This window comes from Moschus berezovskii, chromosome 15 (genome assembly GCF_049115385.1).
Source record: "Moschus berezovskii isolate FMDL1 chromosome 15, NW_MosBer_1.0, whole genome shotgun sequence".
Lineage (NCBI taxonomy): Eukaryota > Metazoa > Chordata > Mammalia > Artiodactyla > Moschidae > Moschus > Moschus berezovskii.
The window spans coordinates 51,455,306-51,481,661 of NC_142474.1; the positions used below are offsets into that span (position 1 = coordinate 51,455,306).

General features: G+C 37.7%; 1 protein-coding gene across 5 annotated transcripts in view; it reads right to left on the minus strand.

Annotated features, from left to right (window-relative positions):
* Positions 1 to 502: 502 nt before the first annotated feature.
* The window catches only part of EPC1 (enhancer of polycomb 1), a 101,268-nt gene continuing 75,414 nt past the window's right edge, over positions 503 to 26,356 (minus strand). For 2 of the 5 annotated variants that reach the window (XM_055429624.2, XM_055429607.2), the window contains exons 3-15: positions 20,572 to 20,717; positions 19,949 to 20,155; positions 19,440 to 19,588; positions 18,150 to 18,309; positions 16,986 to 17,162; positions 16,817 to 16,906; positions 16,586 to 16,734; positions 14,534 to 14,886; positions 7,185 to 7,303; positions 7,018 to 7,104; positions 5,892 to 6,033; positions 5,422 to 5,785; positions 511 to 3,482 (exon numbers count right to left, since the gene is read on the minus strand). In XM_055429624.2, coding sequence (XP_055285599.1) covers positions 3,410 to 3,482; positions 5,422 to 5,785; positions 5,892 to 6,033; positions 7,018 to 7,104; positions 7,185 to 7,303; positions 14,534 to 14,886; positions 16,586 to 16,734; positions 16,817 to 16,906; positions 16,986 to 17,162; positions 18,150 to 18,309; positions 19,440 to 19,588; positions 19,949 to 20,155; positions 20,572 to 20,717 — 2,216 coding nt within the window. In that variant the 3' untranslated portion in view covers positions 511 to 3,409. Of the gene's footprint in view, positions 3,483 to 5,421; positions 5,786 to 5,891; positions 6,034 to 7,017; positions 7,105 to 7,184; positions 7,304 to 14,533; positions 14,887 to 16,585; positions 16,735 to 16,816; positions 16,907 to 16,985; positions 17,163 to 18,149; positions 18,310 to 19,439; positions 19,589 to 19,948; positions 20,156 to 20,571; positions 20,718 to 26,356 lie in introns of all 5 variants that reach the window. The other 3 variants (XM_088844057.1, XM_088844056.1, XM_055429615.2) reach the window with 3 other exon arrangements.

Genomic DNA, 26,356 nt, shown 5'->3' on the forward strand with positions numbered 1-26,356 from the left:
TTAGGTTAGAAACTTGCTTCCAGGTTTATTCAATAAACATGGGTGGGCAAATAGCAGCAGCTTTGCACTCTGGCAGATGAGTTCAATCCTGGACTGCCCATCACTGTAGAACCGAGGGTGAATCTCACCTGTAATACAGTGGTAATTCCAGTATCTGCTTTAAAAGGATTACTGTGAGAATGCAGTTGTTACTATAAGTACTCAGGAGTGGTGGTTAGTAACTACACGCCAGCATTCCCTTGATGACCTAGTTCTCCTTCTAAGATCTTCATGTTTCAATTGCTCTTTTAAGTCCTTCATTTCAGCTACTGTTAACACTGGTAGCGGCGCACATGGAAAGATGGCAAGAAATGTAGAGGCCAAAGATTCAGTTTTGAGTAAATTGCCTTAAAGTGTGAATGATACCAACTGGGATGTTCTCTGCATCTCACGTTTGTTACAGTCAAGTAGGAGAGTTAAGTGCTCCATGGATCTGACAATCACTGTCCGCTCATCTCATATTTCTAACAGGGTGGGCTCAGTACCTGTGGACAGTAGGCACTCATCAAGCAGACTGTGCGCCCAGGCCTTGTTCTAGGTTTCATGTAGAAATTTTAATCCTAATCTGAATTCTTCTTGCATACATTTAAACCAGCAGTTTGAATTTTGTGTTTGATTATTTTTGGCTGTGCTGGGTCTTTATTGCTGCACTCGGGCTTTCTCTAGTTTTGGCGAGTGGGGGCTACTCTGTTGCAGTGTTTTATGCTTCTCATGTTGCAGAGCAAGGGCTCTAGGCATGCAGGTTTAGTGATTGCAGAGCATGGGCTGAGTTGCCCCAAGGCACGTGGGATCCCCCAGGAGCAGGGATGGAACCTGTGTGCGCTGCATTGGCAGGTGGATTCTTAACCACTGAACCCAGCAATATGAATTTTTATAGTCACATTGATCAGGCAGGGTTTTAGCTAGAAAGGAAGCTTTTTCTGCTTTCTTTTCTTTTTATAGCATGAACAGAACAAATAGTAGTTATCCAAATTGGAAATCTGTCCCTTTGAGACAGGGGGTGCTCTTAAAGGTAAGAATCAACTCTCCAACAACCAATCAGTGGTAGCTGTATTTATTATATCAAGGTTTAATGCCACTGTCCTGGTGGTTTCACCCTCATTCACAGCTTTAACTCCATCGAGTTCTGATCTCCAACCCAGACATCTCCCACTGCCTACTGGCTGCCCCTATGTGGATGTCCAGTGAACATCCCACATGTCTAAAACTGGGCTTTTCCCAAGCCCACTCCTTCCACAGTGCTCTCCAACTGCGGCCAGCTATTCAAACCAGATACTTGGGGTCACCCTTAAATCTTCCTTCTCTCAGGTACCTCAGTCTATTCAGTGAGCACACCAGAATCCAACGACGACTCACCACCACCCTGGTCCTTATTTCTCTCACTTGGATTACTGCAATGTACTTCCTAAATGGGCTCCCCCTTTAGTCTGGTCTGAGAGCCGAGGCCAGAGTGAACCTGTTGCCATCACATCGCTCCTCTGCTCCAAAATCCTCTCTCCAATAGGGAAGAAGCCAAAGCCTTTAAAGTCACCTATCAGGCCACCCGCCATGAGCGGGCTCCCTGGTGCCTTCTGACCCACCTGCTCCTCCCTTCTCTGCCTGAGCACCAGACGCTCTGCTGTTCCTTCAGTGAACCAGGAAGCCCCACCTCATATGCACCCACTCTGTTGCCCCAGCCTTAATCTCCGTGAGCCCTTCCCTACCTACCTGACTTGAAACTGCAACAGCCACCTCCTCCTGGCACTGCTTCTCCCCTTTGCTGCTTTGCTTTTCCCTAATACCATAACACAATTTACATTTTACTCATTCATTCTGCTTTTATCAGTGAAATGAATTCCACAAGGGCAGTAATGTTTTCACCGCTGTAGGACCTAAAATAGTCCCAAGCACAGTAAGCAGTCGTTCAATAAATAACTGTTGAAAAAGTGAACTTAAGTCATTGCTCCCATTCCCACAACACCGCCCCCCCGCCCCCTTTATTGAATGGTTTAAAGTCACACAAGAGTTCTTGGGTTGCAAATAAAAGCAAAGACCACTACACATTAGTTTGTCAACATGTAATGCCCTGGGTTTATTTTGTGAGAATTCTATCACAATTTTTTCCAGGTGGGATTAAAAACCTTAAGGATAATGTATGCCATTGGACTGGGCATTCAGACTTCGGTACTGACAAAGCACTAGTAGTAGTCTGTTAAGTACCAGTCTCTTCACAGAAGAGAGGTCAAATATTTCCAAAGGAAGGCACCCGATATTTGTGGTTCTGGCCTTGCAGCCTTCTGGAGAATCTTAAAAGGAAAAAAGCTGGCTGGCTGTTTTTAGAAACTGGAATGATGATACACGTACAGCAATTACTGCATTCTTCTCCCTTATATCCTTTTTTTGTAAGAACAAGTAAAGAATGAAGTCTTTTCAACAATTCGACAATAAAAAAGTACAATTTTTTTCTTCTTGTGCTAAAAAAAGGGCAAGACAACATAAACTCCAGTTGTAAGGACTCCGTTTGCATACTTGATTTAACACTTTTTTGGTGTGGAAGGAAATGGGACTACTGGGCTGTGTGCAGAGCAGCAACATAACATTAGTGCTTTAAGTACCAGAACCCCCGCAGCTCTGCGGGCAGGCGGGGAGGGGGAAGATTCAAGAGACTTCATTTTTAGCTTGTTACTTGTCCTAATGAGAGTAGACCAGGAAGATCCCCATTGAACAGTACATTCCCCATTTTTTTTTTAAAAAAACTGATGCCTTTTTTTTTTTTTTGTAAAATTCTGTATGTATGTCACCATTTTTTTTTTTTTTTCACATGATACACAGAAAACTCAGGGACCCAGAGGGGAACCAAGTTATGTTATACCATTTACAAAATACCAAGGAGTCCACGGCTACCTAACACATTTACTACAGCACAGGAACCAATGAAGGTACAGTGTACAAAAAACTGTAAACACGGCACAATAAATAGATAAAACAGCAGGTTCCGCACCATGCACATGATGTGATGACACTTCATCTCGATACAATCTCACATCTCACACTCTTTGTTGCAATTTATTTCCCTCCCACCCCCCCGCCCCCAAGTGCAAAGCATCACAAATGAACATTTCTGTATTCAAGTAACGTATATACAAGGGTATTACAAATATGCAGTACTGTACAGATAATTGCTGTATTCTTAATTTACAGATGTTGATTTTTTTTTCCTATTAACAGTAAGAAAAGAAAAGTTGAAGCATGAGAGATGAGCACTGCTGTCGAGTCCTCACAGCTGCCACAGAAACGCATGTGCTGCATTCCACCATCCCTTGCATTCAAAATGCTACTGATGCATAGCACCTAATCAAGTCCCCAGGCTGCGGCTCCACTCCTGAGGAAGCTACGTCACCTCCATCGCTACTGTGTTGTCTGCTATGTTGTTTAGTGCTGGCTTTTCTGAGTCATGATTTTCCCTGTTGAAAAAAAAAGGGCAATAGATTACTTCTCTGCAGTCAACTTAGCCAATCAAGATGATCTTCCCAATGAAAAGTCTAAATGTTTTTAATAAACAAAAGAAATCTGACTCCTTTGGGACAGGACAGCAAGCAGAGGGCTATAAACCCTGACGCTTTATTATCAGGGACACAAGACCAGAAGTTAGGCTTGTGTGCACTGCACATTCCATAAGCAGCTACATTACCAATAAGACTGGAGTAGCACCCAAGCAAGCTAGATGGGAAAACACATGAAGAATAACCACACTTTAGAGTTTCAATTTCCTCCTTTATTAAACCTTTGCTAAGAATTTTAAAGAGGAGCGAAGAGAATGAGGGTCATTCACATCAGGCCTTCAAGTCTGGTTCTTTCTCCATGTGGAGCTGAGCAATCAGAAGACCAGGGTCTTAGCTGCTCCAGCCCTTCCACTGCTCTTAAGTAAGAGCAATCATTTATTGATGAGCTTTGACTACACTAACGAAAATGGATGAGTCCCCAGCAGATGATGACCACTTCTTAAGTTCAGGGGCTTCCCCAGTGGTTCAGTGGTAAAGAATCCACCTGCAATGCAGGAGACACAGGTTTGATCCCTGGGTTGGGAAGATCCCCTGGAAAAGGGGATGACAACCCTCTCCAGTATTCTTGTCTGGGAAATCCCATGGACAGAGAGGAGCTGGCGGGCTACTGTTCATGGGGTTTCAAAGAGGCAGACAAGACTGAAGCAACTGAGCACACATTTAAAGTTCAAAAGGAGAAAGGATGCTTGGGTTAGAAACTAACAGCTACAGTCTGTTGCTACAAAGCTTGCCCCCCTGCCCTGGGTCACTCCCAGCTGAGAACGTCTATGGATCAGCCTGGCATTCAAGACAAAGTCCAGCCTCCTCCTACCACTAACCTTTCCAAATCTGTAGACAAACTAGTTACCTGTTAACCTCCGTTCACATCTGTATTTCCCCAACTCTTTCTCCTCCTCCTCTTTGCCCAACTAAGATGAAATCTCATTTTCTAGAACATTCCCAGAATACCCCGGGTGTAAAAATATATATTAAAATTATAGCCACAATCTATACAATTAATGACAAGCATATAATGCTTTGTGACATCTCTAGAACAATTTTTACCTATTACCTACAATTCTGTTATTTAACTTTTCACACTTTTATGCTTGTCCTCTAACTGAAAACTCCTTGTCTTTCTCTTATTTTTTCACCCAGGTACTTTGTAGACAGCAAGATTTTAATTACTGTTAATATTTTAAAAAGAAGAGAGCCTGGGCAAACATTCTAAACCATCTACTGAAACCTAAGAAAACAAGTTAGCATAGTATAAAATGATGATTAAAAGTTGACCTGGCATGAATACTGTAACCCTTTACATTATCTATAGTATTCAGAGCAGCTTAGTGACTAGCCATGGTGGGTTCTATCAATTCTGTCCACTTGAAAAGCTGTGGAAGAAATTACAAGCAAAAGAAACATTCTACGGAGAACTCCTTCCATCCAAAGGTGGAATAAAAGGTGAAAGTATTATAAGCTCTTATTATACAAAGAAAATGATGTCCCAATTATAGATGCAATATTCACTATATGCCATTTAGTTCAAATTCTCAGCAGTATGGAATTACAACATTTATCTGTTTAGTTCTTACAAAAATAAGGAATTCTCATCTATACATTTTTAACATATATAAGGAAAAGAGCAAAAACATAGGGACTTCTCTGGTAGTCCAGTGGTTATGAGTGTGCACTTTCACTTCTGTGACTCGAGTCACAAAGCATGGCCAAGAACAAACAAAAAACCCCCCAAGAAAACCAGAAAGGAAAAACAAAACACAAAGAAATAAGTAGAGAGCAAGTGCCAGAGAACTTAAGTTAGATCTCTTATTTTCAAACACTTTGAGCTTCAGTAACTACTCACCGTGGAACAGCATCTACAGAGGATGACGACGGGACCTTGGACACTTGACAGTTTGCTGCAGCAGCCAGCTTTAAGGCAGACGATGGGACAGCACTTAAAGTCCTAGGTATGTGTCGTGCATTTATGGGGGTGATAGAGTTTACAGTGGCAACTGATGAAGGTACAGTCAATCGAATGTTGTTCCCAATCAGAACCTGAGTTGTGGCGGAGTTGGCAGCGGTCGCCGGGTGACCCAGCGCACTGTGGGAACCCGCAGTTTGGGTTACGCTCGCAGGCTGCAGCAAAGCCGGCCCTGCCGTCGACGGACTCGTGTGGACAAGTGCTGTGGGTGTAGTACTACTGAGGTGTAAGCCCTTGTATACTCCTAGGGAAAAGAAAGACGCAGCTCAACAATTGCAACTTTGCTTTTGGTTTATCACTGACGTACGTCACAAAAACAATCACAACTGCTGACATGTCTCTCTCCCTACCTGAGGCTGGAAGGACGCCGTTCACCCCAATTCCAAGCACCACATCCTCCTTCATCTTGAAACCCATCAGTTGTTCCGATGTCACCAAAGCAGAAGCAGCAAATTGAGCACTAGCAGAATCCAAAGTCTTGGAAACAAAACCCTACAAAGGAAAACACAGAGCAGAGCTAATCAGCATTACTTAGTTTCAAACGATTATTAAAGCTACACAGCTATATGCCAAAATCAGTCTGCATACAAATGAAAGTGGCAAACCACTGAAATATCTTCACTTCTTCTTGACAGTCATAAATTTGATTAATGTTCAAGTCATCTCGTAACCCGAGGATTATAAATTAAAAAAGTAAATTCTTGCTGTATATGGCATTTTGGACCTTTGTTCCCCGGGGATTGAACCAACACTCCCTGCATTGGAAGGTGGAGTCTTAACCACTGGACTGCCAGGGAAGTCCCAAGGATTATGGATTTTGATCTTCTTATGTGACAATATATAATATGAAATTACCAAAACAAACCTTTAAAATGTGGAAATGATAAACCTCCAACACAAAGTGTTAGACAAGAAACATGCTAGTAAAACATTTCAGTGATTTGCAATGAATCAATGCATGAATAAATTCATATAATGAATAAGTGAGTAGGCAAAATCTCCTTTACCAAACTTACATACACACATACACAACCAAAGGCAGCCAAGGGACAATAAGATAACTACCCCTTTAGAACGGAAGAAACAAAACATCAATCACATCCTAACTCAGCCTAGAAATTAAGAAGCCCCTTGAATTTTTTAAATGATATTTTCCTCTCAGATGTCTAGAGACACAAATCTCAGCCTTCAGTTAAGTTCTATAAATGTGCTTAAAAGGCCAGTATTTATCATGATTTAGGTTCAAAAGTGATTTCTTTTAATAGTAAAAGAAGTTATTTGAGCATAATTTTTAATACATTTTAAGAAGAATTAAAAGTTCTCCAGAGAATGAGCTGGGTGGGGCTGTAACTTCAAGAGGTACATTCACAGACTATAAGAGCAGGCTTGAAGACAGGGTCTCCATCTCATTTGACTACGCTTTTAGGTTTTATTTTTTTACAATAGGAAGCAGAGGGTGACAGCTTCTATACTCACCTGTAATGTTCTTTCTAAACCCTGTATAGAGTGGCTATGATGTAGATTCAGGCGAAAGCCACTTTTCTGCTGGTTAGATGCAAGGTTCTATGACAACAGTTGGTAATTAGAGATGAACTCTGGTGGGAAACAATGAGGGATAATCATAAGACAGACAAATCCCTCACCTGTGGCGTGGTGGTGGAGGAATTACTACTTGCTTGCTGTTGCTGAATTTGTGCAAGCTGCTGTTTCTGCATGAGTGCCAGCTGCTGTTGATGTTGCTGGTATTGTTCGGCTGTAAATGCTGAACATAAAATGAGAGAACACTTTATAGAAATGCACAGCTATCACACGCAACTTACAATACATGAAAACAAATTTAAGCATTTAAAAAAATGTGCGCAAAATGAAAGCATTTGCGCATCCTGTTAAAGATCACTTCTGAATGAGAATTTAAGCATTTTTATAACCACGCTTGACAAGAGTGGCTTGAATTTAAAGAGAAATAAAGTGAAACTTTGCGTTGCACATACCAAAGAGAAGTGCTCACTTCCCAAGCTTTGAAACCATAATTTTTTTTTGGTAAGCTGTGACACTTGTGCTAGACAGTGTAAAAGGTAATACCAGCTTTTTTCAACCGCATGTTGGAAATTCAGCTTTGCACTGAGCTTGAGAAGAGATCCAATAATTACCATCTGGTGTCTTTATTTATTCATACTACTGTCCTAATCCATTCAGATGATCTCCAGCAGTTCTGTGCAGAAATACTAGCTGTTCTACATAGTTCTGAATTTTAGTCATTACAAATATTTCCTCTATATGAAATATAAGGTTGTTGGTTTATTACCTTTTTTTTTTTTTTTTAAAAGAACCCATCCTTTAAGTTTAACAGGAAGAAAAGAGGCTCCAAAGGTTAATTAATTTTCCCCACCCAATTAACCCACCTGGAAAAAATCCAGTCAATAAGAACGGAGTTGTTTATGTTGGCTTACTGTACAGAATGATGTCTGAGGAAAGACACTGTGTTATGCTACTTATGTTTGTCTATGGAGAGCTCAGTTCTAAAAAAAACAAACAAAACAATGTTCACTTATTACCCCCCAAAAAGTGTGTGCAGTTTTTAAAAAGGAAAACCTTTTTCTTTTTTTTTTTTTGCCAATTAAAAAAAATAAAGAAAAAAACGTACATACAATCACAACATCTGACTTTAAGGCTTCCTGAAGAAGCCTGTGGTGTTTGGGTAAGAATTATTTCAGAACAGGAAAAAAAGGGTTAGCATGCATTCTTGGTCACTAGGGAATCTATAAACCATGCATATTCCCTCAATCTAAGGTTTAATGTCTTCAAAATACTGTCAACTAATTTTTCATCTTTAAAGATGTTTTGATAACTTATTTAGAATATTACATCATCAAGTTTTACAATTTTCACTTATTAACTCATGAGAATCTTTATCCTCTGGGACAGAGTTTCTGCCTAGGACAACTAGAAAATACTTAGCTAGAAGTTAGGTAGAAATTCTACCATATTTTAAACAAATCAGAAAATTGTGACATAAAATTTCAGAAAACCTCTGAAGTTACTAGTATTTACACAGACTTTTATACTTGAGCTGAACTAATTTCCTGGGTTACAAAGGCAAAAAATCATTTGTTGGAAAAACTCTACCATTCATTTTCCTATTTTTGGTGTTACAAATCTGTTTAGTTGATTATGTCCTTTGATGAGTTTTTTCTCCTTGTTATTTAGTCAGTCATACTCGATTCTTTTGCGACACCATGGACTGTGTCCACAGGATTTCGCAGGCAAGAATACTGGCGTGGGTTGCCATTTCCTTCTCCAGGGGATCTTTCTCGTCCAGAGACTGAACCCAGTATCTCCTGATTGGCAGGTGGATTCTTCACAACTGAGCCTCTAGGAAAGCCCTGTTTCTATTTCCTACTATGTTGGTAATCCTCAGATCTGAACTGCAGGAAAAATTCTTTTTTATTGATAAATAAATTTTTTGATAAAAGGATAATTCATAAATAGTGACATAAAAGCAAGTTTCTGTCAAAATGATCATTTCCATGTAACAGAAATTAAATCAGAACTTAAAAAAATTAAAAAAAAATAAGGCTGCCTTGAAACAGAGATTATAATTAACTTAATATTTATCTTTATGCTTAAAAAGTTCCATAAAAAGCAACTGCTTAAAGTCAAAAAGACAATTTAAGTATTGCTAATATGTTTTAGCAACTTCTACTTTAATTTTCTAAGCTTGAGTGAGTTGCCTAAATCTTGAATTTCCTGGTAGGAGATGCTTAATAAACTTGAAAGAAAAAAAAAAAAAAAGACCATTACTGGAAGGTCATGTCATTACACACCTAAAAAACAATAATTTAGCATTCACTGTAGAATAGATCTGTGTTCAGAACTCCATTTATATGAATGAAAATATTCTTTTGCAGAACTTAGCTGGTGTTTGTGACTTAAAATTAGCAATATTAAGTTAGAAATAGATTTCAATAAAGGTTCCAAATATTTTACCCTATTTAAATCAATGTTTCAGTCCTCAGTCTCTGAGGGTTTTGTGAATTTCATTTTTTAAACAACTGTTAACTTCCTAATACAGATCTAAAAATTTTTAAAAATGCAACCAACACTTTAGATCACTAATACTCACTGTGATTTTAGATCCCTATGTTAGCCTATTTCTTACATATCTCTGTACTCCAGAGTCTAGTTATAAAAATCTCCCTGGACATTTCTGATAAATATTCTAGAAGACATGCAGAGTGACATATATGCCAGAAGTGACAGTAATAAAAAACATGGGTCTAGGAGCCAAGAGATCCTGATTTTTCTTTCATTCTCAGCTCTATCATAATTAGCTGAGTATACCTAAGGAAATTACTTAATCTTCTGGAGCTCAGTATGTTCATCTAAAATATACAAGTATTAAATTAAGTGATCATTAAAGTCCTTTTCAAGACATAACATGCTAAAGGGTTTTAGATTTCTTCTGAAAAACAATTCCAATCCAAAAGCTGTATGAATGAGTAGGAAAGATTGGACAAAGGTCAAATAAAAGCTGAACTGGGTTTCACATTGTTCCTTACACAAGAAACTAAGACAACCTTGGATGCCATTATAATTCAAAGCCTAACCAAATTCTAAGTGGAAATAAACCAAAATGACCATATTTCCCTAAATCTCTATCAAAAGGTTTTAGGTTGTATGTCTACCTCTAGATATGGTGTGGTAGTCTTCACATGAAGAGGGACAAGCTGGTCTGGTGAACAGATCACCAAATCTAGAATCAGAATCATTTCACAGAACCAAAAAATGTTAATCAGGAGGGATTCTTGGTAATTTCCTCTATAACCTCATACTAAAGATGAAGAAACTTTCATCTGAGATCACAAGGATTTTAGTAGTGGAAACTACTAAACTACCTTGAAACCAATGAGATTTTAAATGTAGAAATAGACAAAAGTTTGTTTTAGATTTAATATCATTTACAAAAAATAATCAGACGTTTTATGTAGCAACAGTATGCATCATGCTTGTAGAGCCCAGAAACCACTGCTATTTGGGTAGCTTCTAACAACTCTCTAGGGTAGGAATTTAGATGAAATAATCTAAAACTTCATGAATCCACTTCTTATGTAACTAACTATCATGTGCCAGGTACACCAGCCCTGGAACAGTCTGGTGTTCAGGCTGCTGGCCTTTAAGTTACATTCCTATAGTTGGAGTAGATCAATGGAATAATTGGGGGAGGTATGGGGAGGATGACAGATAATTTCAAAATGGAAACAATTTCAAAATTTGAAAATTCAGTCTGAGGTGATGGATTCTAGGTTACCAGAATATATATAGTGTGTTTTAAAAACAAACAAACCCAAACATCTATTTTAAAAGATACTCATCAATTAGAAATTTCTTTGAGCAGTACAAGGCAGAAAACTATTTTAATGCAGGAAAGGGAAGTCACTTTAAAGAAATAAACATATCTGAAATGACTCCACAGAGTATTACAGTATGACCCCTTAATCAATAAGCGTGAATTGATAGTATGGAGGTCACAAGCACTTATCAGTTATCTAAAATACCCATTCTGAAAACAAAAATTTGTTGTAATTCATTTGATAACAAACTACAACCAAACCTAAATTCATCTGGCTGCAAACGTCTTGAACACGAGATTCTTTGTGGTCAAACTTGCCACTGAGTGTGACTATTCTCACACTTCACTACACAACTGTAGGACTATTAATGTATTTTTACTATGGGCACCACCCCAGACGCTGCTGAGCAAGTAATTCTGAGTTTTTAAACATATTTGGATAAGGATAAGGTCCTACAAATTAAAAAAATCTAGCAATGAAAACACTGAGTGTTCAAAATCTAGTTACTGTCCTACAATAAGATTAAAATTTTATGCAAACTAATAAGGGCCTAATACTACAGCACAGAAAACTCTATTCAATACTCCATAATGACCTATATGGGAAAAGAATCTAAAAAAGAGTGGATAAATGTACTAATATATGTATAACATTCAGTTTCCGGTACAGCAGAAACTAACACAACATTGTAAATCAACTATACTCTAATAGAAATCTAAAGCAAATTTTTTAATGCTACAAATAGAAGTAAACTGTGCTGCTGAGTAAGCTACAGATATGGAGACTTGGAGTTTAGAAAAATGACTTAAAATGCTGATAAAATTTCATTGAGAAACAGGAATTCAAATCCTGAATATATAATGGTGGTTTAAAAATCACTTTTCTATTTTCAGTCTTTCTGAATTAGAGTCCTTCCTAATTATGAAAAAAGGTATTAATTCTGCATCTGTTATCCCTTCAAACAAATGCAAATGAACAGTCATACAACCAACACTAAGTTTTCAAAGACTATTTTTTTTTCTTTGTCTGCACCTCATGGCTTAGTGCTCTGGCCAGGGACTGAACCTCGGCAATGAGAAAGTGTGAAGTCCTAATCACTGGACTGCCAGCAAATTCCTCAAAGCCATTTTTGTAGATAAAAATATTGGAAAAATATACTTGAGAATTGTCCAAATCACATTTTAACTAAAGACTATTTAAAATACACGATTTATCATTAAGTACTAAAATCTAGTCCTAGAAGTTCTAACATGGTGTCACCCTGCTGTACCGTATTCAAAAGACCAAGCACTCTAGCACCCGACTACTGGCTGCACAGCTATGCAAAGCAGTGAAGACTGGGAAGCAAGCAAAAGACTAAGCACTTGCCCACAGAAGCTGTGTGCTAGAGCTCATGCCCTGTACTGAAAACAATGGGCTTCAGATGCCCTCATGTAGGTTTCTATTTGGAAGTGAGAAGAGGCCCTTCTAGGGAATTATTTAGAAAAGGAATAATCAGTCCAGACGGTATTACTCTGTCACAGCACACATATAAATACTAATATTTAAAACAACAGTAGAATAATAAAAAATGGCTAAATTGAAACCCACGTATTTGGCTCAAAATAGCAGGCAAGTGTATCAACTGACTCGTATGCCACATAACGACTGGTTAAGGTCTAAAGTCAGTGTGGTAAAAATTAAGTCTAAAAAATTCCTTTAGCAAGTACCATGATAAGTCCATCTCCTTCTTTCAGTAAGTCCAACACAGCCAGTTTTTCCTCTGGGATCAGACTAGATCAGAGTTTCTGTGGCTGAATTCCAGACAGAGTAGTTTTGTTTGCATTTAGGGGCTATGATGAATGAAAAAAAAAAACTTCTTTAAAACTACATCAAACGAGATGAGATGTTTAACACAGGGTGAGGTAGCAATGCAGGCACTGATGCTGCAGAAAGAACAGCAACAGACTCGCGTCTCTTGTTCCCAGAGTGGCTCACTTAGTTCAACTGTACTTAGACTCCTGCATAACGTCTGAACTGCTCAAGCTTTTTTTCTCCAGGGGAATTCAATGAAGTTAAAGGTACACATGACAAGAGTTCACTGTTATATACCTTACAGCGAAAAGCTTTAGGTTTCTGGAATATTCACAAACATGAAAGAATAAAGTGTTACCCTAAACCAATTCTGTTAAGTATACAGAAAGATCTAGGAAATTTATGGGAAAATTGAGAACAATTAAGTGCAAGAAAAAACAAATCATAAACCCACCCATTTAATCTGATCACATATATAGGGGGAAGGAAATAATGGAAAAGAAAATTACACAGTTATTAAAGATTTTTTCAGCTAAATTTTTGGTAATACTACTGTTCCATGTTCATTTTTTAACATTCATTGGCAAACATAAATCAAGTAAGTGTTACACTATCAATGTTCACTTTAGTCTAGCAAAACAATTTATGTGAAAAAGATCATATAAGATCCTTAGGATAGTTACACAACTTTAAGAAGTGAAGAAGATAAGAAATTGATCGAACAAGCCAGTTTTCTACATCTAGTCCCAAAGAATTTTAAACAACTCAATCTTTATCAGGGAAACATATTATAAGTTTATACTATTAAAATCTCTATACTCACACCATATAAGACCTTCATGCTGAAAAATCTTTTTGACTTTTAAAACTATAAAAGCAGAGAGAAACAATATTCATGATATAGACTCCAAAATTAATGGGATTATAAGTAATCTGTTAGGTAGGCCTCAGAATAATTTAGATTATCTTTTACTTGATTTCTGAAATGGGTTTATATTTCTTATGAGCTGAAAGACTTCCCTTTCATAGAAGTACTTTATTTCTTACCACAAAGAATATTAATTTATGGAACTTTTTTGAAGGTAATGAGGCACATTTTCATATTTATTAGGTTTAACTATAGCCTTATCAGATAATTAGGGGGACAGATTAAATTATCTTTATAGCCCTTTCAAAATCTATATTTAAATTATCTTTATAAATATCTGCAGTAACAACTTTAATAGTGAATTTCTATAATCTACATGCTTCAAACAACTGGCATTTGCTTTAAAAAAGAAAACTAAAATTTGGGGAATATTTTAAGTAGATGGCATTTATATTAGACCCATTCCACAGTGTAGGCATAATCCTAAAGTATATATTACCTGAAATGTTTCCAAATTATTAGAATAATCCTTAAACTTAGATGTTCTTTGAAAAGTTAGTGTCTCTATTATAAATTATTCTGAATTACTGTGTCAGCAGAGAAAGCGTGCCTATCAAGCTGCTGGCTTACTTTAAAGCAGTCTAAGTAAAAGCTCAGAAAAGTATCCACTATCAATTTACGGTCCATTTTCTTTCCATATTATTTGAAAACATAATAGCTGAATCTTGGTGGTCCACGAAGTGCAACAGGAAACAACTGCCATACATTATAAACAGCACTAAAATTCTTGGGTGTGCAGAAATGTTTAAATGAAGACACAGGCACAATCGGGATTCAAATAAATACTTAAACCTAGATTTTAAAAAACACTATTTTAAGAGAAGAGGACTTTTAGCTGTAAGAATAACAGACCACATATTCCCAAAACTGACGAACCCGAGGCTTCTACAGAAACGCACATCAAAACGAATGAACGTACCAAAGTGTGCTGAACCACTGCTGCTTTTACTTTGCGTAGAGGTACTGCATGTCTGGGTCCCGGGTTGTGCTGTGCCTGTTCGATTTATACTCCTATACAACTTTCGACAGGAGAGTTCATCATTGTCACTGTCATGTAGGGATGGTGTCCGAGGCCTAAAATGCCGCCATCTACATGATTTGATATTGACGAGTATCTGACTGAGGTCTTTAGAGAAAGATTTGTCCGAGGTATTTGTTTCTGAGGTATTGGCAGACTGATTGACTGGAGAATGTTGTGGTGAGGAAAGCATGTCCAGATCCAGATGGCGAAACACGCTGTCGTAGTCTGAGTGCGCTCTGTCCAGTAAGACCCTGTTAAAAATCAGTCAGAAAATATATGTAGGACAGCTATTCAGAAATTACACAAGAGTTTTTTTCTCTCCCCTCCCCAAGTCCCCTCAAAGCCATCTCATACCGAATACTTAAAAGCTATAAATTTGATTATTTCAGGATTTGTCTCCATAGGCTAAATCTCAATTTCTGTTAAGGTTCTGTCACTTTTTAATGATTCGATTAGAGAAGAAAGTACTCCACCTTGAAGAATAAAGTATCCTGTCCACCTTACAACAGAAAGCCTTCTAACAGTATGTTACTGTCACCATACAAGAGAATTTGACCTTTCACTTCCATTACAAAGCACCAAAACATTTATGAAGCACTGCTAACGTATCTGTTCCTTAAGCAAAAAGTTTTTTTTTTTTAATGGAGTAAGGTAGGAGAAAAACAATAAAAGTATATGACCTTTGGATATTTTACACTATTAAAATTTCTTACAGACAAAATATTTGAAGTCACCGCTAGAGAGGATTTTTACTTTATTTATATAAACCTTATAAATGAATCCATCTTAAAATGCTAACACTGACTAATGCTAGTATAGAATAAAATACAGCCAACATAGAGAACTTTCACTACTAATGATGAGGTTGAAAAAGCACTCAATAAAATGTGTCTTAGTGACTGGATAATTCTAAACTGACATGAAGTGGTAACGACTGCGATTAAGATCAAAAATGAAAGAAATGTGTATAAGTCATTAATTTACTGTAAATTACACCCTTAGGTTTCTTCCTGAGGGCACCTTGATCTGTTTTGCCTCTTAATTTTTTTTCACTAATACCATACACGAGTCTTTCTTTTCCTTTCACTTTCATGTGTTTGGCAATCCTTCCCCTCCCCACACAACTTCTCACCTAAAGACCTGCAGAGCATCAAGGACTCCATCAGGTCTAGACAAGCTGAGGTCAAGATCAGGTCCCACATGGAGCCAGGAGCCTTTCCTCTGATGAGTTAACTCAGTATACTAGTTATATGACATTCCTTAGCCTATTTAATCCTTTTTCTCAGTATCTCCCAGAACTCCTAAAATAATTTTTGGTAATTTCTTTAATGTCATATGGGCTTCCCTGATAGCTCAGTTGGTAAAGAATCCACCTGCAACGCAGGAGACCCCAGTTCGATTCCTGGGTTGGGAAGATCTGCTGGAGAAGGGATAGGCTACCCACTCCACTATTCTTGGGCTTCCCTTGTGGCTCAGTTGGTAAAGAATCCGTCTGCAATGTGGGAGACCAGGGTTTGATCCCTGGGTTGGGAAGATCCCACAGAGAAGGGAAAGGTTACCCACTCCAGTTATTCTGGCCTGGAGAATTCCACGGACTGTACAGTCCATGAGGTCACAAAGAGTTGGACACATTTTTGTAAGGTCATACAATTTATGTAATCATGATATACACTTGCTTTCATCTACCACTGAGGACAGATACCTGAGGTTTTCAATCTTGAGAAGAAAAGCAGATCCATTAGGGAACCACTAGTTATGCATTAAAAGCTACTGTTGTGTAACAGGTAACAAAGTGGCAAAGTATCTTAGTAAAAAAAAAAACAAAAAACAGTTAAGACGAGCAGGTGGGAACTAATGAACTCTTTGGAAGGATCACCTCATTTTAAACTTTAGTCCGCCTCCATCACCCACATCTAAGACATCTCTCTGCTAGGAGCAGAGATGCCTCACCTTCCACCGCGCCCAACCCGTCTTCGTGCAAATCCGATGCACCGCTGGGGCACGGTCAGGGTGGTCAGGCAGTATCGGTATCGCACATCCCCTATTCCTCCGTCGCTAGGACTAGTCCAAGGCCAGTTGCCAGTTTGGTCTAAGTGAGGCTGAAAAAGAAAAATCCAAACTTTTATTTTTTGTCAACTAAAGGTAAACAGTTCGTTATTTACAAAGATAATCCACACTTACAGCGTAGTATTGACAGCCTGCCTTCCTTCGGAAAGCAAAAGGGCCATCGGGATCATTCTCTTCCTCAGCCTCTGAAGAGCCAGACAGAACCTTTAAATAAAAGGCAGTGTGTCAGATCATTGCCTTCCTATTTTCCTCATCTGCGTTCACAGAAAATCCTCGCACTCACCTGGGAGAGAGGCTCTTCGTCCGAGCTGGGGAAGTCGTACTGGTTTAGGTCTTTAGCGTTGAAGACCGGCAGCGTGGTGGGGCTGGCCTGTTGAGGAGCAGCAGCAGCAGACGAAGGTAAGACTTTGGGCTTCTTTTCATATTTACGTTTAGGTCGGATAAGATCGGCCTTATCTTGCTGCAATACAGTCATGAATTAAACACCAGAAACCATGGTCAACACACTCAAAGTTTGGGGGAAGTTTTAAAAATAAGTTTACTGCTAACATGAACTCATAGGAGATACAAGACCCTTACATTTTGTCATTTTCTAATGTAAAAGTCTTAGAGGTTGTTTTCTGTGAAAACATGAGTGTTCCTATAACCTAAACATGATCCGAAAATACTTTATTTCAATTAAAGTAAAAGAAGAGAAGTTCTCCTGAAATCCTTTAACTACAATTAGTATTTACTGCTGGCTTCTATCTTTTTCTTAACTTTCTACAAAAATTCTAGGAAAGAATTTTTCAAAAGGAACTTTTAGTTAGTCTTCATCCTAAAGAATTAACAAGGCAATACTGGGAAAGTAATAATGAAAACATATACACAAAGCAAACTTCAGATAACTGTTAACATAGTGAAAACAAATCCATAGTACTGAGGTGTTAAAAAAATAAATAGCAGTAAAGACTTGCTAGCTCTACAATGAAAGCAAATGGTGAGCAGTTTTAGAGGATAAAGATATGAAATCACTAAAGTGGGAAACAACACAGGGATAAAATACATAGGCAAGAGTGATGAATACAGCTGCACATTAGAAATACACATGGCAGGTGAGGGCAGAGGTGAGGAGAGATATGAATCTGAGGTGGAGGCAACAGGCAAGGAAGATCAGAGGCAAAAGTGCTATTTGGTAGGAAGAAACAGATCATGGTGAGTATCATGCTTGTGTAAATATGCTAAGTAATTATATCAAGCTTTATGAAGTTTATGGCATTATGGTTTTTAAAGAAAAGTTAATGAAACTATAAAGTATCTCTCTTTACAATTTCTACTGCTGTATCTATAGGCCAGTCTTAAATCGAAAGCTGGCTTTCATTGTAGGGTTTATAATTGTAGGGTTTATAAACAAATTTCTCCTTTTTACTCTGATTCTAATGATAAAAATCACAAACATTTTGATCACCTTATTAACTTTAAATTCCTTCACGTCCATCGCCTCCTGGTGTTTGAACTGACTGCTGTTGGCGATGGGGATGAGGGGGATGGTATATGTGGGCTTCACTGGCTGCCTCTGAGCCATGACCTCAGACATGATCTCCCCACTGTAGTCACCCAAATTATACCTGAAATGGTAAGAAAAGGTTTACAGAGTTAGTTCTTGTAAGCACTTACCATCATGACGACTAATATCTAACTCAGATATTAACTATAAATCCTGATGAAACTTAAGGTAAGATTACAGGTAAACTACCTGATGAATGCTTATTAAAAGTAAAGATTACATAATTCCTATTGCTTCTTTCTTTTACACTTTTTGGCTTATGGCTTTATCATGCCACCATTAATAGATAACCATGGCGGTAACCATGGGGGGGCAGAGGGGGATTTAATTTTAACATAGCAATTTTGGGGACAGATTTGGTGGAGATGTTGAAATTCATGCCTGAAATGGTACTGAGGAACTTTCTGCTAATTTGAGTTGCTTGTGCCATAAAACTAATTTTTCTGAAATGAATCATAAGAAATTGAATAGTGATTTCCTTTGGGAATAGGGACCTGGAAACAGGGGAGTGTAGCCTGAAGTTTTCACTGTGCTTCTGCTGAAGGACTGTGTGTATTTAATGGTTCAGTCGTGTCCAACTCTTTCGCAACTCTATGAACTGTAGCCTGCCAGGCTCCTCTGTCCACGGGATTTTTCAGGCAAGAATACTGGAGTAGAATGCCATGCCCTCCTTCAGGTGATCTTCGCAACCCAGGGATCAAACCCGTGTCTCCTGCACTGCAGGTGGATTCTTTACTGCTGAGCCACCGGGGAAGCCACACTGAAGGATTATCTAGGTATTAAGAGTACGGGCCTTTCCCCCATCCGTTTTATACTTTTCTGTTAAAACTCTCAGCAAGTGTTAAGAAAAAATTCAGTATCATTTAGTAAACAAAATAAAAACTTTAGAAGTGACAAATGTTCTCTCCCTCGCAGCTTCGCACTAACTCAAGTAAGTGTAAAAGAAAATGATTTTGAAATGGAAGTATCCTGCATGACAATTTTACTGAACCCAGTCACTTTAAAAGTGAAACTAGAGAAAGGAAGGCATGTAAAATTACACAAAGTATATCAACACCACATATTTCAACAGTCTCTAACTATTATTAAAAGAATGTATTTATGGAGTTACAGAAAACTGCTTAGGAAAGAAATGACCTCTACACAAAATTCTAATGGTGCTGTGCTTCTCATGCTATTAAAACACTTTACCTCTTTTCCATAATTTCCAGTGTTAAGTGCAATAGCTCTCTTTTACTCTTTTCTCTTCTTTTTATCATCTCTAGAATAGTAACAGCCCGGCTTAGGTCTCGACGCAGCTTAAGCATTTTTTCATAAGAGGCTTCATCATTTTTGCGATTCTGCAAGTATGAATTTGCTTGTTTAATGTCAGTAAGCATTTCTGAGTATAGCTGGTGACATATAAGAGTATAAATATATTTGAAAGGTGAGATTAGAATTTAAAGGCACTGAAAGGGAACATGGATCATTGGGAAATCAATTTTGAATATGGTTTTTAATGAAATGACATAAAAAATATATCATTAATAACTCAGTAATGAATTTAAAGGCAGATTCATTTAAAATTAATATTTTTCATTATAAAATGTAGAAAGTCTGTCTAAACACAAAACAGGTTTCTGGTGCTGAAGCATTTATAACTATAAATAAATTTTCTTACATCAAAAAAATGACAAAAAACTCTCCCCAGGTTTTCTTACTTTCCGAGTCTGCATTTTTTCAGTTCGTCTTCTAAAAGCCACGTAAGGATCATTTGTGCTCGATCCATCTCGCTTCTCTTGTTTTACTGATGGGATAAGAGATGGACCTCGACAGTTTTTTCTCTTTTTAATCCAGTATTCATAAACTTCTCTAATTAATTCATCGTCTTCTTTTAGCAGTAGTTTGGCTTCCTGCAGACTGACTGGCTAAATGTAAAATCATTATGTCATTTTCACATAATACAAAGAAAAGGTTCAAAAGTACTTCTAATTTAAATGACAATAATCAGAATAACAGTATTAACAACAGCAAATATGCTGAGTACCTTGTACATGTCAGATAATGAGCTACATGCTTTATGTAAATTATTGTATTTAATTTTCACAACAATCCTGTAATGTTTGTCATCTTTATTTTACAGATTGGGAAACAGACACACATAGAAATTTAAACCTTCTGCTGAAGGTTATATAGGCTAGAAATGGACAAAGATATGAATTCAAGCTTGTCCAGAGCCTGCTCACTTACCCTCTTCCCAACTTTACACTGTTTTCACACAAAGAGATACTTATATATATACACATACACATTCATTATAATTATATATACAATGAAGCTGTACCTGCTGACCACTGCCTTTTTCTAGACGGTCAATCATCTCCTCAAACTGTAATGGGCAGATGTCCATTTTCTTCTTCAGTTTATTCACAAATACTTCATCTTCAGAATCCAAATCATAATCGGGCTGCTCAGCATCCAAACTAAAAGCTGACAGAAGAAACCACATGCGATCATTTACTGTGTGGAAACACGGACAGAAACCTCTCACTGCTATCTGGGTTATCTCTAGGGAAACAGGGAAGATTTTTTAAAAGATTTTGTTGTCAGACTTGAAAACAATCTAAGCTCCCTGCATTTAAAGTTTAGGAAAGACGACCATCTTTACTGTTAAATAAAAGACTGGATGTGACCTGTGACCCCATCCCACAAAGCAAACTAGAAGCCCACTAGTAAAAACAGAAAGAGATTGTTACATGTGTTGGGTTAAACTGAAAATTCTGTAGCTCAAAAATGATAAAATATCAGCAATTTCATGGGATTTGATACCGTATAAAGGATAACGTTCTTAAGTAAGATTGTTTCTAGAATACTTAAGTCCTATTTTGTAAATTATTGAACTGCTTCACTGATAGCTCGGGGGTGGTATTTAAAGCTGAAGTGCCAGGCACTGCCAATAAGGGTAACAGTTGTCACTCAGTGGGCTCATTCCTGCTGAGGTTTGCTCCCTCATATGAATCATTGTCATAGTGAGAGAAACGGGAAGTTTTCAAGGAAAATTTCCCTTTCAAAATTTGTCAAGATTTGGGGGAAAAAAAAAAAGGCAAGAACCACTGCTTTATACTATACCGTCAAATGTTGTTCAATTACTTTGCAAAATTAAACTAGTTTGATAATAATGTAAGTAAAATATTAAGAAGCTTGATATCAAAATCTGTCTCATACCTCTTCTTTCCTTCAACAGTTCCTCCTAAGTTCCCACCACCTTCAAACCCACAACTGTGCAATTGTATGAGGCCCTTTCTGACAGGCCTTGCTAGTCTCATCTGCACATTATGACCCAGCAACATCAAATTCTGTTTGTTTCAAACAGCAGGCTCCTCTTTCCCTGTCTTCAGGCCTTTACATTAGCTCTTTACTGCCTGGTCCACCAGGCAAACGACTCATCTTTCCAAAACCCAACCTGACATCAACTCCTGTGGAATCCTTTCTGGACTGCCCCCCACCCAATAAGTGGTTCCTAACTATTTTAACTTTTTTAGAAGCTATGAACCCTCTCTCTCCAGAAAAACATATAGTATTTTACATAAGTTATAAGCTGAAAATTCAAATGTCCTTAAAACAGCTTGTGGCACTAAGGTTAAAAATTCCTGTTCTAGATCACTCCCCTTCATTTGTACTACTGTTACATATACTTAACAATCTTATTTGCTAAAGATTCAAATATGCTCAATTTTCTTGAGCGGAGGGATTGTATCTCATTTATTTCCATCACACTGAACACTCAACTCCTCAGTCCTTACCAGGGTCTCACATCTAGAGGCACACGATGTTCATCTGTTTCTCATAAGTGGTGATAATTCTGATCACCAGTCAAGAAACTGCCCGATATTCCACTGTGCATCTCCGGCCCATGCCCCCTTCCACCATCCCGTAACTAATAAGCAGTTTGTGGGGAGAGCTGAAGGCTGTGCAAATACCCTGCTCCTCATCAAAATTTCCTGTTACGTACACACATTGGTGATTCTTGTGTGAGTCAGTCTTGATCATGTAATTGCAAAAATGATTTTCTGGGTTTCTTTGGATTTTTATTATTAAAAAAAAAACTTTTATTTTGTATTGGGATATATAGCCAATGTTGTGATAGTTTCAAGTGGACAGTGAAGGGACTCAGCCACACATATACATGTATCCATTCTCCCCCAAACTCCCCTCCCATCCAGGCCACCACAAAACATTGAGCAGAATTCTTTGTGCTATACAGCAAGATCTTGTTGGTTATCCATTTTAAATAGAGCAGTGTGTACATGTCCATCCCAAACTTCCTAACATCCTTCACGCCACCATTCTCTTCGCTACAGCACCATTCAACTCTTGGCTGGCATTCTCTACTGTAAAACCGTGAGACTAGTCTTCTCTACCACTTAGCACTGTTTATTAACAGTATGGAACTCAGGAATTTCTACTTTTTTACAATGGTTCACAATTCATTACTGTACTCAACTAGTCCATTGCTTAAAATGTCCCCAAACTAGCCTGCGGAAACTCCGATGTCCTCCTGTGATATGCCTCTGCCATTTTTGTGAGTTCTTAATTTCTGGCATAACAAGATGCTGAGGTTTATCCTGACTTACCCTCCCCCAGCCTTGGGATCAGCCATCTCTCCACATATTCTTGGTCCTATTTAGTGGTTACAGACCAGGGAATATGTGTTAGATGTGCTTATTGCTAGTGAACATTTTTGCTTCTTGGCTTTACCAGTGGGTAGAACCAGAAATGCACAGATCTGTATCTTTACACACACACACACACATTCAAATATACAACAAGACTGCCTTTTAAAAGAGATTTCCTTTGAGGATTAGCAAGAGAATCTTGAGACTCAAATCCGAGGGGAAGGGAGGAGAGATTTGTTCCTGCCTATTCTGGTCAGAACTGTTTTGTCCTTTCTTACAGTATGAATAGGAAAGGAGAAGTCCTAGTTGTACAATCTCAGTTCAGTTCAGTCGTTCAGTTGTGTCTGACTGTTTGCGACCCCATGGACTGCAGCATGCCAGGCCACCCTGTCCATTACCAACTCCCAGAGTCCACCTAAACTCATGTCCATTGAGTCGGTGATGCGATCCAACCATCTCATCCTCTGTTGCCCCCTTCTCCTCCCGCCCTCAATCTTTCCCAACATCGGAGTCTTTTCCAATGAGTCAGCTCTTTGCATCAGGTGGCCAAAGTATTGGAGTTTCAGCTTCAACATCAGTCCTTCCAATGAACACCCAGGACTGATCTCCTTTAGAATGGACTGGTTGGATCTCCTTGCAGTCCAAGGGACTTTCAAGATTCTTCTCCAACACCACAGTTCAAAAGCATCAATTCTTTGGCGCTCACCTTTCTTTATAGTACAACTCTCACATCCATACATGACTGCTGGAAAAACCATAGCCTTGACTAGACGGATCTTTGTTGGCAAAGTAATGTCTCTGCTTTTTAACATGCTATTTAGGTTGGTCATAACTTTCCTTCCAAAGAGTAAGCGTCTTTTAATTTCATGGCTGCAATCACCATCTGCAGTGACTTTGGACATCTAGAAGCTCCCAGATCACCAATCAAAAGAGAAACAACATTAAGACCCTTTGGACCAAGAGATGTTGAACAACACTCTCAAACAGCTGAGGAAGTACTAACAGTTTGGAACTAAAGCAGGGGATAATGGTTTTAAAACAGGTTTCTTCCTTCACTGCTCTGATAGGATAAAAGGGAGAAAAGTATGATCTCTTTCCTAAACCTATTAAGGACAAGAATAACGTTGAGATTTTCCAAATAAATCTTCAATGAAATGTTAACAGTTAACATGTAAAGAATACATCTGAAAAATGCTGAGTTAAAATAAACTTTCCTTTTTAACTGCAAAGTTCCCAGAGCCTACAAACAGAGTAATATCTATTATAACTCTGGGGTAGAGAGGGAACTATAACATGCAATCATTCTCAAATGTTTCTAATCACTACTTTTTAAGGCAATACTATCATCTTGAAAACTCCAAGGAATAGTCTGTGTAAACATTAGCTTAAGAGTTTTATAAAACAGAAATTTTAAGAATTGAAATGAATCAGTCTATATACATAATTTGATACAATGTACACTTCATAAGCAACGTATTAGACTACCTGGCATTCAATGTTCAATTTCAACTTTGCAGAAATTTATAACTAGCCTTTTCTTGTGTATTAAAAGTCAATACCAATTTTTAAAAATTAACATCACTTTTACACAATCTCTTCCAGAAAATAAGTAAGAGGAAACACTACCTAACTTGTTTTATGAGGCCAATAGTACTCTGATACCAAAACCTGACAAGACAGAGCACACATTCACGAAAAGATTAACAATATCTTTCATGAATTTAGATGGAAAACTTCTCAATAAAATCCCACCCAACAATGTATGGAAAACACACACACACACACACCCAAATGTGAATTATTCTAGGTATACAAGGCTGGTTCAATATTTGACAACCAACCAAGGCAACCCATCACATCAGAGGATAAAGAAGGGGGGAAAATCACATGACCTTATTAAGTGATGCAGAAAAAGCAGCTGACAAGTTCAACAATCAGGATAAAAACTCCCAATACACTTAGGAATAGAGAACTTTCTCAACCTCTTAGAAGCAACTACAAAAAACCCCCTTCAGGTGACATAATGCTTAACGGTGAAAGACTAAATTTTTTCCCTTAAGATCAGGATCAAGGCAAGGATGTCTGCTTTCACCACTCTTACTTTAACACTGTATTCAAATTCTAATGCTTATACTAAGGCAAGGAAGAGAAATTAATAACATACATATTGGTAAGGGAAAGCAAAACCATTTCTATTTGCAGACTACAACACGATTTTTCTCCATTTAGAAAATTCCAAAGAACCTGCAAACATCTTCCAGAACTAACATGCAATTTCAGTTAAGGCCACAGGACACATGTCAGCATACAACTGAATGGCATTTCTGCATACTGACAATAAACAGGTGGAAACAAAAATCAAAAGTGCAATACCATTTTCAATTATGTCAAAGAAAACAGGTATAAATCTAAAAAAAAAAAAAAGTACTAAAACACCACGGATCTTCAAGATGAAAATTATAAAGTGTCAACTAAAGAAATCAAAGACCTAAATACCTGGAGAGTCCTAATGTGGTCATGGACTAGAAGACTCAACACAGAAAAGATGTCAATTCTCCCTATAGTGATCTATAGATTTAAATGCAATTCCTATCAAAACCATAACAAGTTTCTTTGCAGATACAAACTTATTCTAGTGGCATTTTTAGGGAAATATTTACAGGGAAAAGCCCAGAATACCTAACACAATCTTGAAAAAAAGAGGAGGAAGCATTTCCTCAATGTTAAGGATTATCATATATCTGCAGTAATCGAGACAGTGGTACTATCTTGGGATAAACACAGGGATCAGTGGAGTAGAATACAGAACCCACAAATAGAGCCCCATCAATATGCATAATTGATTTTTGTTGAAGAAACAAAAACAATCAATAGAGGAGGGATCACTTTTTCAATAAATAGTGTTGGAGCAATTAGATACCCAGAGTGGGGAGTGGGGGGTATACACTGTGACCTAAACCTCACAGTCAAAATAAATCACACACTTAAATGTAAAACTATGACTAGAACAGGTCATAGGAAATCATCTTTGGACCTTGGTTAAACAAAGACTATTCTTGGAGTTGATACTAAATGGATCTCGTCAAAATTAAAAACTTCTACTCTGTGGAAAACTGTTAAGAGAATGAAAAGACAAATTATATACCGGGACAAAATATTTCCAAATCACACATGAAAAAGACTTGTGTTTACAATATATAAACAAAACAAAATCCTCAAAACTGAACATTAAAATAATCTAATTAGAAAATACGTAAGACATGCACAATCTTCACCAAAAAGGATATCTAGATGGCAAAAAACACATGAAAAGATGTTTAACATATTAGTCATTTAGAGAAAAACAAATTTAAACTACAGTGAGACATCACTGCATACCTATTAGAATGGCTAAAATTAAAAAGTGATAACCTCAAACGCTGGCAAGGATAAAGGAGAAACTGGATCCCACAT